The sequence below is a fragment of the Bos indicus genome, chromosome 27, assembly GCF_029378745.1.
Source record: "Bos indicus isolate NIAB-ARS_2022 breed Sahiwal x Tharparkar chromosome 27, NIAB-ARS_B.indTharparkar_mat_pri_1.0, whole genome shotgun sequence".
Lineage (NCBI taxonomy): Eukaryota > Metazoa > Chordata > Mammalia > Artiodactyla > Bovidae > Bos > Bos indicus.
Window position 1 is genome coordinate 6,405,001 of NC_091786.1, and position 13,916 is coordinate 6,418,916.

General features: G+C 43.0%; 1 protein-coding gene across 1 annotated transcript; it reads left to right on the forward strand.

The window, feature by feature from the left end:
* The first annotated feature begins 12,059 nt into the window (after positions 1-12,059).
* Positions 12,060-13,329, forward strand: LOC109553284 (beta-defensin 103A-like). The gene is made up of 3 exons (XM_070781322.1): positions 12,060-12,077; positions 12,223-12,304; positions 12,959-13,329. The coding sequence occupies exons 1-3, from the start codon at positions 12,060-12,062 to the stop codon at positions 13,102-13,104; spliced, it is 246 nt and encodes an 81-aa protein (XP_070637423.1). The 3' UTR covers positions 13,105-13,329.
* Positions 13,330-13,916: the final 587 nt, after the last annotated feature.

Genomic DNA, 13,916 nt, shown 5'->3' on the forward strand with positions numbered 1-13,916 from the left:
TAATGATTTGTCAATTTTATTTATCCTTTCAAAGAACCAGCTTTTGGCTTTGTTGATTTTTGCTATGGTCTCTTTTGTTTCTTTTGCATTTATTTCTGCCCTAATTTTTAAGATTTCTTTCTTTCTACTAACCCTGGGGTTCTTCATTTCTTCCTTTTCTAGTTGCTTTAGGTATAGAGTTAGGTTATTTATTTGACTTTTTTCTTGTTTCTTGAGGTATGCCTGTATTGCTATGAACTTTCCCCTTAGGACTGCTTTTACAGTGCCCCACAGGTTTTGGGTTATTGTGTTTTCATTTTCATTCGTTTCAATGAAAATTTTGATTTCTTTTTTGATTTCTTCTGTGATTTGTTGGTTATTCAGCAGCGTGTTTTTCAGCCTCCATAAGTTGGAATTTTTAATCGTTTTCCTCCTGGAATTGAGATCTAATCTTACTGCATTGTGGTCAGAAAAGATGCTTGGAATGATTTCAATTTTTTTGAATTTACCACGGCTAGATTTATGGCCCAGGATGTGATCTATACTGGAGAAGGTTCCGTGTGTGCTTGAGAAAAAGGTGAAATTCATTGTTTTGGGATGAAATGTCCTATAGATATCAATTAAGTCTAACTGGTCTATTGTATCATTTACAGTTTGTGTTCCCTTCTTAATTTTCTGTTTAGTTGATCTATCCATAGGTGTGAGTGGGGTATTAAAGTCTCCCACTATTATTGTGTTATTGTTAATTTCTCTCTTCATACATGTTAGCATTTGTCTAACATATTGCCGTGCTCCTATGTTGGGTGCATATATATTTATAATTGTTATATCTTCTTCTTGGATTGATCCTTTGATCATTATGTAGTGACCTTCTTTGTCTCTTTTCAAAGCCTTTGTTTTAAAGTCTATTTTATCTTATATGAGTATTGCTACTCCTGCTTTCTTTTGGTCTCTATTTGCATGGAAAATCTTTTTCCAGCCCTTCACTTTCAGTCTGTATGTGTCCCCTGTTTTGAGGTGGGTCTCTTGTAGACAGCATATGTAGGGGTCTTGTTTTTGTATCCATTCAGCCAGTCTTTGTCTTTTGGTTGGGGCATTCAACCCATTTGCATTTAAGGTAAATACTTTTAAGTATGATCCCCTTGCAATTTACTTTATTGTTTTGGGTTCAAATTCATACACCGTTTTTGTGTTTCCTGTCTAGAGAATATCCTTTAGTATTTGTTGGAGAGCTGGTTTGGTGGTGCTGAATTCTCTCAGCTTTTGCTTGTCTGCAAAGCTTTTGATTTCTCCTTCATATTTGAATGAGATCCTTGCTGGGTAGAATAATCTGGGCTGTAGGATATTTTGTTTCATCACTTTAAATATGTCTTGCCATCCCCTCCTGGCTTGAAGAGTTTCTATGGAAAGATCAGCTGTTATCCTTATGGGAATTCCCTTGTGTGTTATTTGTTGTTTTTCCCTTGCTGCTTTTAATATTCATTCTTTGTGTTTGATCTTTGTTAATTTGATTAATATGTGTCTTAGGGTGTTTCACCTTGGGTTTATCCTGTTTGGGACTCTCTGGGTTTCTTGGACTTGGGTGATTATTTCCTTCCCCATTTTAGGGAAGTTTTCAACTATTATCTCCTCAAGTATTTTCTCATGGTCTTTCTTTTTGTCTTCTTCTTCTGGGACTCCTATGATTCGAATGTTGGGGTGTTTAACACTGTCCTGGACGTCTCTGAGATTGTCCTCATTTCTTTTAATTCGTTTTTCTTTTTTCCTCTCTGATTCATTTATTTCTCTCATTCTCTCTTCTAATTCACTAATCCTATCTTCTGCCTCTGTTATTCTACTATTTGTTGCCTCCAGAGTGTTTTTTTTAATCTCATTTATTGCATTATTCATTATATATTGACTCTTTTATTTCTTCTAGGTCCTTGTTAAACCTTTCTTGCATCTTCTCAATCCTTTTCTCCAGGCTATTTATCTGTGATTCCATTTTGATTTCAAGATTTTGGATCATTTTCACTATCATTATTCGGAATTCTTTATCAGGTAGACTCCCTATCTCTTCCTCTTTTGTTTGGTTTGGTGGGCATTTATCCTGTTCCTTTACCTGCTGGGTATTCCTCGGTCTCTTCATCTTGTTTATATTGGTGAGTTTGGGGTGTCCTTTCTGTATTCTGGCAGTTTGTGGAGTTCTCTTTATTGTGGAGTTTCCTCACTGTGGGTGGGGTTGTACAGGTGGCTTGTCAAGGTTTCTTAGTTAGGGAAGCTTATGTTGGTGTTCTGGTGGGTGGAGCTGGATTTCTTCTCTCCGGAGTGCAATGAAGGGTCCAGTAATGAGTTATGAGATGTCAATGGTTTTGGAGTAACTTTGGACAGCCTCTGTATTGGAGCTCAGGGCTGTGTTCCTGTGTTGCTTGAGAATTTGCATGATATGTCTTGCTCTGGAACTTGTTGGCCCTTGGGTCATGCTTGGTTTCAGTGTAACTGTGGAGGCATTTGATGAGCTCCTGTCAATTAGTGTTCTCTGGAGTCAGGAGTTCTCTGGTGTTCTCAGGGTTGGACTTAAGCCTCCTGCTTCTGGTTTTCAGTCTTATGTTTACAGTAGTCTCAAGACATCTCCTTCTATACAGCACCGTTGATAAGACACCTAGGTTAAAGATGAAAAGTTTCTCCACAGTGAGGGACACCCAGAGAGGTTCACAGATTTACATGGAGAAGAGAAGAGGGAGGAGGGAGTTAGAGGTGACCCAAATGATATGAGGTGGAATCAGTAGAGGAGACAGCAAGCTAGCCAGTAATCACTTCCTTATGTGCACTCCACAACTGGACCACTCAGAGATGTTCACAGAGTTATACAGAGAAGAGAACAGTGGGGAAAGAGACAGAGGTGGCCAGAAGGATAAAAGGGGGGGAATCAAAAGGAGAGAGACATATCCAGCCAGTAATCTATTCCCTAAGTGTTCTCCACCGTCTGGAACACACAGCAATTCACAGAGTCGGATAGAGAAGAGAGGGGATAGGGAGGAGACACAGGCGACCTGGTGAGGAAAAAGGAGAGTGCAAAGGGGGAGAGAGCAGTTAAGCCAGTAATCTTGCTCCCAAGTAAAAATGGGTACTGAAGATTGGGTTCTTAAAGGTACAAAATTGATAACAAATGCCAAAAAGCAAAGATTAAAAATCTAGAGTAGTGTTTGGAATTTCAAAAATACAATATTAAAGTAAAGAAGAAAAAAAGAGAGGAAAAAAACAAAAAAAGAGCCACAAAAAGTATTATATATATATATATATATATATATATATATATATAAAGTTTGCTTTTAAAAAATAGGGTCTTTTTTTTTTTTTGCAAAGTAATAGTAGGTTATAAAAGTGAAAATTAAAGGAGTAATAGAGGACTAAAAAATTTTTTAAATGATCATAAAAATAGTAAAAATATATCTAGGACTTTGTCTGGTGTTGTGGGTTTTGTAGGGTCAGTTCATTTTTGGATAGTTCCTTGAGCCGGCTTATATTTCTTAAGATCTATAGGCCCCTTCCTATGTAGTCGGTACTAACGACAGGGTTTTAATCTATTGCACCTGTCACTTCCAAGGTGGGTCCCTCTGTTTTATCTTCTTCTGTTTGCTGGTCTCTTCATTGTCTGATTTCCACCCTGACACAAAGGGGGCGGTGGTGGACACTTTTTTAGGCTCACTTATTCAGTCACGCTGTGGGGGAGGGAGGGACACTGGAAACAAATAACACTGGCGTGTGCTCACAGTGCCTCAGCCCTCACTCACGGTGCAGGTACCCTCCCTGCCCACATTGCTCAGGTTCTAGGTTGCTCCACCTGGAACCGTCCGAGGCTGGCCCTGGGGTGCATGCACCTCCCAGGTCTAAGCTGCTCAGGTTCAGGCACTTGGGTAGTCCTCAGAGGCGCAGACTCCGTTGGGCCTACGTTTTGTGCCCTTCCCAGATCTGAGTAGCTCAGGTGATGAGGTGTTTGGAGAGCACGGGCACTGCGACTTATCGCCTCCCCTGTCCCTGCCACTCGGTTTTCTGTGTGATAACCAGTGCACCTTCTCAGGTGGATGTTGACCTTCCAGAACCTCAAGAAATCTTAGTTAGCAAAGAAGCCTGCTTACAGTTTGGTAGATAATGTCTCTCTGGGGCTGCGATTGCCCCATTCCGGCTCTGGCTGCCTGTCACAAGAGGGGGGTGGTCTGCAGCCAGCTATCTCTGTTCAGTCCTTTGTTCTGTGCTCGGGCCTGGTGGTGTCTTAGGTTAGGGCTGGCTTTTCACGTGGTAGTTATCCCACAGTTTGATTTGCTAACCCAAGTTAGTTCGCTTAGATTGCGCTCGGAGCATTCAGGCCAGATCCTTACTCTAAGCAATGCAGCCCATGCCTCCGTGCCCAGCCCCCGCTTGCTAGTGGCAGGTGCAGGCGTCTGCACTGCTTCTCCACTGGGGGACTTACCATTGGGCTCGTAATCTGTGGGTTTTAATTATTTATTTAGATTTTCTCCCTGTTATGTTGCCCTCTATGCTTCCAAGGCTCGCCACAGACTTGGCAGTGACAGTGTTTCCTGGTGTTTGGAAACTTCTCTCTTTTTAAGACTCCCTTCCTGGGATGGAGCTCTGTCCCTACCTCTTTTGTCTATTTTTTTGTCTTTTTAATTTTTTCCTACCTCCTTTTGAAGAGAATGGTCTGCTTTTCTGGGTGCCTGATGTCCTCTGCCAGCATTCAGAAGTTGTTTTGTGGACTTTACTCAACGTTTAAAAGTTCTTTTGATGAATTTGTGGGGGAGAAAGTGGTATCCCCGTCCCATTCCTCTGCTATCTTAGGACCACCCATGAAGATCATCTTAACACTATTTTGAATCAAGATAGATCTTGTAATGGAGGGGAAAGAGGAACATGGGAAGACTGTATGAAAACCACAGAATCAGGGCCTCCCAGATCCCCAGGGCCACTTATGAATGTTAACAATGCCCCCATGTCAGTCCCCTGCTTGGAGAATGTGGTCAGCCTGTGCACTGCCTACATCCACAGGAAGCCCCAGAATCAGCTCAGCCCTCATCCTCAGGTGCCCTGCATACAGCTCTTCCTCCAGAACCCTGGGAGTCCAGACAGCAGGCTTCAGAGTATCTCAGCAGGGGGCTACAGGCAAGTGTCAGGGACTGTTGTTCCTGGACCAACAGGGGCCAGCAGAGCCCACCACGAGTGGTTTGAGAACTGACCATAAAACTGACCAGCACCAAAAATTAGGTTTTTCTTTTACCGTCCTGTGGACCTCTTTTACTGCCACCCTCTGACACCCGCTGCTCTATTCTGTGAATGTGTATTTATTATTGTGTCATTTGCTGTCTCTTAATAATGTTTTGTACTTATTCCCTCTATTTCTTTGTATTTAGTGTTCCATATATGAGTGAATTTATAAGGTATTTCTCTTTTTGGAAAGTGTCTGCAATATGTTGTTAGATCAAAGGTGATACTTAACCTTGATTGGATTAATACAACCTCGTCAAGGTCAGGTGATGTGGGAGCAGACTCAAAGGCAGCAGGAAAGGGAAATGACCCCTCTGACCCTCCTTAGCTATTTTCAAAGGTGCACAGAGTGTCCATCACCGACATTCTGAGCATTTACTGACAGGAAAGGTGTATGCGGCTGGGATTAAGGGTGATTTAAATTTGGTAGTGTGTGTCCATCAGAGCAATGGGACAGTAGACAAAAGAGGTACCGATGTGGTCTAGGCAATGGGGTATGGATACTTTGTTGTTTACAGTTCATGATTTTTATAGGGTGATTTTCTTGAAGAGATGTCTAGTCTTCCCCATTCTGTTGTTTTCCTCTCTTTCTTTGCATTGATTCCTGAGGAAGACTTTCTTATCTCTCCTTGCTATTCTCTGGAACTCTGCATTCAGATGCTTATATCTTTCCTTTTCTCCTTTGCTTTTGGCTTCTCTTCTTTTCACAGCTATTTGGAAGGCCTCCTCTGACAGCCATTTTGCTTTTTTTGCATTTCTTTTCCATGGGGATGGTCTTGATCCCTGTCTCCTGTACAATGTCAGGAACCTCCATCCATAGTTCCCCAGGCATTCTGTCAGATCTAGTCCCTTAAATCTAATTCTCCCTTCCACTGTATAATCATAAGGGATTTGATTGAGGTCATACCTGAATGATCTACTGGTTTTCCCCACTTTCTTCACCTTAAGTCTGAATTTGGCAATAAGAAGTTCATGATCTGAGTCACAGTCAGCTCCCAGTCTTATTTGTGACTGTAAAGAGCGTCTCCATCTTTGGCTGCAAAGAATACAATCAATCTGATTTCGGTGTTGACCATCTGGTGATGTCCATGTGTAGAGTCTTCTCTTGTGTTGTTGGAAGAGGGTGTTTGCTATGACCAGTGCATTTTCTTGGCAGAACTCTATTAGCGTTTGCCCTGCTTCATTCTGTACTCCAAGGTCAAATTTGCCTGTTACTCCAGGTGTTTCTTAACATCTTACTTTTGCATTCCAGTCCCCTATAATGAAAAGGACATGTTTTTGTGGTATTAGTTCTAAAAGGTCTTGTAGGTCTTCATAGAACCTTCAACTGCAGGTACCTCAGCATTACTGGTTGGGGCATAGTCTTGGATTACCATGATATTGAATGGTTTGCCCTGGAAATGAACAGAGATCATTCTGTCGTTTTTGAGATTGCATCCAAGTACTGCGTTTTGGACTCTTTTGTTGACCATGATGGCTACTCCATTTCTTCTAAGGGATTCCTGCCCACAGGAGTAGATATAATGGTCATCTGAGTTAAATTCACCCATTCCAGTGCATTTTAGTTTGCTGATTCCTAGAATGTCGACGTTCACTCTTGCCATTTCCTGTTTGACCACATTCAATTCGCCTTGATTCATGGACCTGACATTCCAGGTCCTATGCAATATTGCTCTTTACATAATCGGACCTTGTTTCTATTCCCAGTCACATCCACAACTGGGTATTATTTTTCCTTTGGCTCCATCCCTTCATTCTTTCTGGAGTAATTTCTCCATGGATCTCCAGTAGCATATTGGGCACCTACCGACTGGGGAGTTCCCCTTTCAGTATCCTATCATTTTGTCTTTTCATACTGTTCATGTGGTTCTCAAGGCAAGAATACTGACGTGGTTTTCCATTCCCTTCTCCTGTGGACAACATTCTGTCAGACCTCTCCACCATGACCCTCTGGTCTTAGGCGGCCCAACATGGCATGGCTTAGTTTCATTGAGGCAGACAAGGCTGTGGTCCATGTGATCAGATTGGCTAGTTTTTTGTGATTATGGTTTCTGTCTGCCCTCTGACACCGTCTTGCAACACCTACCATCTGCCTTGGATTTCTCTTACCTTAGACGAGGGATATATCTCCATGGCAGCTCCAGAAAGTGCAGCCACTGCTCCTTACCTTGGACGAGGGCTATCTCCTCATGGCTTCCCCTCCTGACCTTGAAGGTGGAGTAGCTCCTCTCGGCCCTCCTGTGCCCATGCAGCCACTGCTCCTTCTACGTGGGGCTGCTCCTCTCGGCCGCCTCCCCTGACTTTGGGCATGTGGTAGCTCCTCTCAGCCACAGATGGTGTGATCACTCACCTAGAGCCAGACATCCTGGAATGTGAAGTCAAGTGGGCCTTAGAAAGCATCACAACAAAAAAAAAGCTAGGGGAAGTGATGGAATTCCACTTGAGCTATTTGAAATCCTGAAAGATGATGCTGTGAAAGTGCTGCACTCAATATGCCAACAAATGTGGAAAACTCAGCAGTGACCATGGGACTGGAAAAGGTCAGTTTTCATTCCAATCCCAAAGAAAGGCAATGCCCTGTGGTCTTAGAAGACAGTCAAAATCCAACAACTGAAGAAAATATGAGAAGTTAAAGTAAATATAAGGACCTCAAAAGGAGGAGTTTATTAGGCAATTGGTTATAGCAGTGGTAGGAGAGCTGAGAAATCAAATAAATGTATGGTGAGTCACCTCATAATTTGCAACAGCAGGGAAATCTCTGGTGGTCCAGGGCTTCGGACTCTGAGCTCTCACTTCCCCAGGCTTGGGTTCAATACCTGATTCAGGATCTAATATCCCACAAGCCACATGGTTCGGCCAGAAAAGCTTTTTGCAATAGCATAAAGACACTGCTATCCCTGGGACCAGAGGGACAGAGGGAGGAAGGAGGTAACCTTCTCAGAGCCTGGGACAGGGAGCACGCCACAGAAGCTGGGGTCATGGCGAACCTGCCTGAGGAAAGCCAGGCCGTTGGATGAAGCAGCATTCTGGCCAAAACTGGAAGTGCAGAGGAGATGCCTTCAGAAGCTCAGGAAGACGATTACCTTGGCTTCTTACCAGTTCCTGCCTTCTCATTTTCTACCAGTGTCTCCTTTTGGCAAATCTACATGGTGCCTGGAGGCAGGAGTGTGTGGGAAATGCATGTCGTTCCCTACAACACTGCCATTAACTAGCTGGGTGGCCCAGGGAAAGTCACTCAACCTCTCTGAACCTCAGTTTCTTCATCTGCAAAACTGGGCTAATGCTTATCTTTGCTGATAAACCTTAAATAGCAGTGGTCATGACAAATTTTAAACAGCTGCAGAGGAGAGTGGCTGAGTCCCACTTACACTGTATTAAGATAAAGAAGGGAAGTCCTAGCTCCCATATGAGGAGCCCATGCCACAGTCTTTAAGCTGTCTTGCTATTGCTCACCAGCCCTCACTTGTCATTCCTCCCCAGGGCCTCATGGGTGATAAATGGGCCATGTGGTAATTTGCAGTTTACAGGTCAACTTCATATCATTAACTCATAGGGCTTTCCTTGTGGACTAAATAGGACATTTATTAGTCTCTGTATTTTATTGTTGAGGTACAGATGGTCAAAGAGTTTATGAAACTTATTCAAGTAAATCCAGATAATAAACGATAGCATTGAGAATTACATGGTATGGCCTTTGGGCCCCAATTTTTTTTAAATTAAACTGTTTAATTTTGTATTGGAATACAGTCGATTAACCATGTTGTCATAATTTCAGGTGGACAGCACTCAGCCATACGTACAAAGGTATCCATTCTCCTCCAAACTCCCCTCCCATCCATATGTTATGTTATGCTATGTAACATACAGCAGAGTTCCTGTGATATACAGTAGAACCTTCTTGGTTATCCATTTTATATAGAGTAGTGTGTACATGTCCATCCCAACTCCCCCACCATCCCTCCCCCATCCTCCCCCTGGCAACCATATCTTTGTTCTCTAAGTCTGTGAGTCTGTTTCTGTTGAGCCAAAAACTTTGATCAACCAAAACTCTGCTCCAGATTTTAAAAACAGAGTTCAAAACAAAACAGGATTAGAGGAGATTAGAAGTCTGACCTGAGAGAAAATAAGTCTATCCTCTCTCAACCTAATCAACGTCAAATTAAAAAAAAAAAAAAATGCTGGCTCAGAGTTACCAGGGAAACACCCAGCTGGTCCTGCAGGAGGGTTGGGAGGGTCTGTATCTCTGAGCCCAGTGACTCAAGCCCCTGGGCCTGGGGCATGGCCTCAGTTCTTGTCAATGTCAGACTCATAGGTATGTATTAATTATTCAACAGTAAATGTGCACCTATTAATTGAGAGGCCAGAAGTATTTGTGACACGTAAAATGGTACAATAAGACAAAAAGGAGGCAAACCAGAGTTAGCAGTGGTTCCCCAGGCTAGAGAAGTGAAGAACAGTCTCACTCTTCTGCTGTGTGAATTTTCACCACAGAAAGTTTCACCCAACTTTTATAAACATCTTAATATACTGAAATGTTCCCCACAATTCATTCTGTGAGTGGGGCAGGTACCACAGCCATAGCCCACTCCCCAGCACCCAGCTTCCAAATTAGCTGACAAGAACAGGTGCCTTCCACTCTCAGAGAACCTCTGATTAAACAGTCGTGTTGCTGTAGAAAGGCCTCCTGTCTGAAGGGACAGGTTAGACTCAGGGTTCACGTGGAGGTCTGGTCTCCAAGAAAAGTACGTCATTGCAGGTAAGCAGAGCTCCAGTGATGCCAGCCCTGAGCCTGGGCCGAGCGCTGGTTCTAACTCTCTACAGCACCCCAGCCACCTTCTCTTTTATCTCATGTGAGACCAGGTATGAGAGCCCGCCGGCCCCACACTTACCTCCTTCCGTATTTAAACGTGTCTGCACTTGGGACTGCAAACTGGTGCAGCCACCATGGAAAATGGGATGGAGGTTTCTCAAAAAACTAGAAACAGAAATGCCATATGACCCATCCGGTGTATATTCAAAAATCTAAAAACACTATTTGAGAAGATACATGCACCCAGTGTCTGTTATAGCATTATTTACAATAGCCAAGACGTGGAAGCAACCTAAGCATCCATGAACAGACAAGGGAGATGTGGCATTTGTATATAGTGGAATGCTACTCAGTTATAAATAATAATGGAGCTTTGCCTTTTGCAACAATATGAATGGGCTGGAAGATATTATGCTCAGTGAAATAAGCCCGACAGAGAAAGACAAATGATGTATGAAATTGGGTAAACATGGAATCTAAAAACTGTAACAAACTAGTAAACATAACCAAAAAAAAAAAAAAAAAGAAGACTCACAGATATAAGGAACAAACTTGTGGCTACCATTGTAGTGAGGAAGGAGCAGAGGCCAACATAGGGCTAGGGGAGTAAGAGCTGCGAACTATTATGTATAAAATAAGCTACAAAGAAATATTGTACAACATGGGGATTATAGCCAATATGTTATTGTTTAAAAGCATGAATCTCAATATTGTACACCTGTAATATATAATATTGTACATCAACTATAGTTCAATTAATTAATTAAAATAAAAATGTCTACTTTGTCTCATATTCTGAACTGAGGAGGAAAGTTAGGTTTTAAAGATATGAAGTGTCTATAACTCCAAATTCTTCTTAAACCTTTGATTCAAACTTGCCTTTCTGTATGAATTACATTTCTTCTGCATTTCCATAGCCCTGTGCTTGAACCCTTATTATGGCCCTTTGTCAAAATCCACTCTCTATGGTTGACTTGGCTCTGTGTCAGTCTACATGGGAGTTCCCTGAGAGAAAGAGGCAGAACTGGCCCCTCTGTATTTCACCTTTCTATCCCCTCACCTACCCCAAGCCCATGGTACTTTATCTGTGGTAGGAGTTCAGAGTTTGCTTACAGAATCCAATAGGTACAACAGGAGTCTGAACCTACAGTCCTAGACCCTGGGGTTCACCCCAGAACTCTGGTGGATCAGTTACAATTGCTTTCACACAAAGTAATAGCCAACCACCTCCATGGGGACTTCAGCTTCCAAGAAAATGACCTCTTGAGTATAACCCCCTTGTTAGATTCCATAACATTTAATTAAGCCTAATAATTTTTTGTAAAGGCAGTTGGCTTCCTAAACATTGAATCTGTATCTAGTGGAAATCCCGAATCCTCGACTTCCTTGTATGTCACAAGCCAGCTGTAACTGGGTGTCGTAAATATATCTTCCGAAGCCCCTCTTTTGTAGAGAGAGTGACACTATCAGTGAGGAAACACCTGCCTATAAATTACATCATGCATCTGTCTCTGATGAGGGAAAATGAGACACCTTCCTGACTCACGAATTTGGTGGTTTTTCAGAACGCAGCAAAGTGTAAGCTGTGTTTGACCTGAGATGTCACACTCCATCACAGCCCAAGGACACAGGGCAGGGTCTCTGGAATGCAGCCAATTTTCCCTCCCTTCCCAAACTACTTAAAAGCTGATCCCATTTTGGGCATATCCGTGCAGGCTCAGGGCATGACCCAGCCCCAGTTTACACCTAGATTCTGAATACACCAGCCTTGGACTGGACTGATGGGGTTCAGGCTCTCTCAGGACTTTAGAAAGAAGGCAAAAGCTTAGAAGGACCACAGTGGGCACAGGTGAGCTCCCAGCTACACGCTCGAGGACTGCATCCAGGAGTGGGCAGGTCTTTCCCATCTCAGACAGCCAGACATGAGCCAGCCCTACAGGAGCACCCAGAGCTCAGAGGCATCAGAATAGCCCTGTGTTCGCATCAAGCTCTGAATCTCCCTTAGGTTTTTAATTAAGTCCTGGGGGGGATGGGCGTGGTCTGCTTTGTAAGGAACCTTGGCATGAAGCATCAGGAAATACGTCATATTGTCATCACTATAATATTATAGGAATTGCAGCTGCTGAATGTTTCTCCCTATGGTTGCAGACCTGGAGCCTTTATAAAGTGAGCGACCACACCGTCCTGTCCAGTCTCAGCTGGGAAGCCAGAGAGCCATAAGGCTCTACTACCTTCTCTTTGCATTGCTCTTCTTGTTCTTGCTGCCTGTTCCAGGTAAAATGTGCTGGGAAATGAGAGGGCTGAATGGATTGAGAATTTGTCATGCAGAGTCAGCCCTCTCCATTCGTTTGGGAATTTTAGATAAAGTAAATTTATTGTCTGGGAACTAGACATTACCAGTTTTTGTTTTTCTTGACAAAGATCATCAAGAACCTCAAAGCAGGGTCTCCATCCCTTCTGATTCACTCTTAAGAGACTAATCAGCTCACAAACCATCCCTCCATGGGAGAATTGTTATACCTGTTCATGAGACAGGAAGAAAGTGATGTAAATCTTTCATACCAACAGGAAAAATGAACTTAATCTGAGGACAGAAGCACAGATTCCCTTTTCTTAGCTTAGTGGTTGGAGGTACAGTCTTTTGGCCTCTTAAGGGCCCAGGGGACCATCACAGCCCCTGCCTCCCAGGGGTCAGTTCACAAGGGGGCTGCTATGGTCACGCCACTTTCTCAGCTGAGCCAAACCCACAGACACATTGTTAGTAGCTAGCCCCACCTTCTTCTTTACTCCAGATGGTAAAGAAAAAGGAAAAAGACATTAAAGAATAAAAAATGGCACCAGATAACTTATTAGAGGGATTCCAAAAGCCTTGGACTTGTACCACGGCCTTCCTAAAACCTTCCCGTGTGCTTCGTTTCTTTCCTGCACGCAATGGCAGCATCATAAGCGGGTTACAAAAGTATTATTGTAAAATAAGAAGCAGCCAGTGTGCTCTGATTGGCTGCCATCCAAAGGAGGAACAGATAGGCCGCTGTTCCCTGAGGGGCCGAAAATGCTGCCAGAAGAAGAAATGAAAAATCCAGAAATACAAGGAGAATGTCACAAAGCGTGAAAATGCTTCCTCCAGAAGCCAATCAAATTAAAGACTTTTTGCAAAAAATTAGAAGCTTGATTATTATCATTATTATTTTTTAACATTCTGTTTATTGTGCTAGTTGTTACCAAACAGGCAACTTAGAAAGTGTTAATGACTCACCTTTAATTCAAATAAAGTATAATCCATAGTGAGAGGGTCCAAACTGATGTTCCAAAGATTGTCAGATTTTATTCCTCTTTCACAGTTTTCACCACCCCTTCCCTCACCAGTGACACTGGACCACTTGTTCTTTCTAAAACACTTCCTTTGCCTTCTGTCACCCATCTGAGCTTTTCAGTCTGTCTATCTGTCATAGCATTTCCCCATCAAATCCATCTCTGAAACTTCAGGGCACCCCTGAGGGTCTTCCCAGTTCCTTCTGTGCACTTTACAGCTCAGTGACACGGGGAACCTGGCTCCTCCTCGACCCTGCCCTCAGCTTTCCTCTCACTCTTGCCTCTGTTCTGACTGACCTCAGGCCTGGATGAAACCTCTTCTCCAGCTATGTCTCCAAACCCATCTCTCAGGGGCACCTCCAATTCTACCTCCTTTTTAAAAATACAGCTGCTTTCCCCAACAAATATGATCTTTCCTTTTAAAAGGGTTCTGATATGAGTGCTCCATCTACGAGTCCCGCTAGATTTTTACATTCACTACATTTGCATATTTCCAATCTCCATATTTGGTTGCAGGATTTTGAAGGGCACTTCATTGCTTAATCACCCCTGGCCCAAGTGTTTTGACACAAAA

Coding starts and splice junctions, on each gene's coding strand:
- LOC109553284 (XM_070781322.1), top strand. Junction 12,305..12,958: donor GTTCTTGCTGCCTGTTCCAG/GTAAAATGTGCT, acceptor TCTTTCCTGCAC/GCAATGGCAGCATCATAAGC.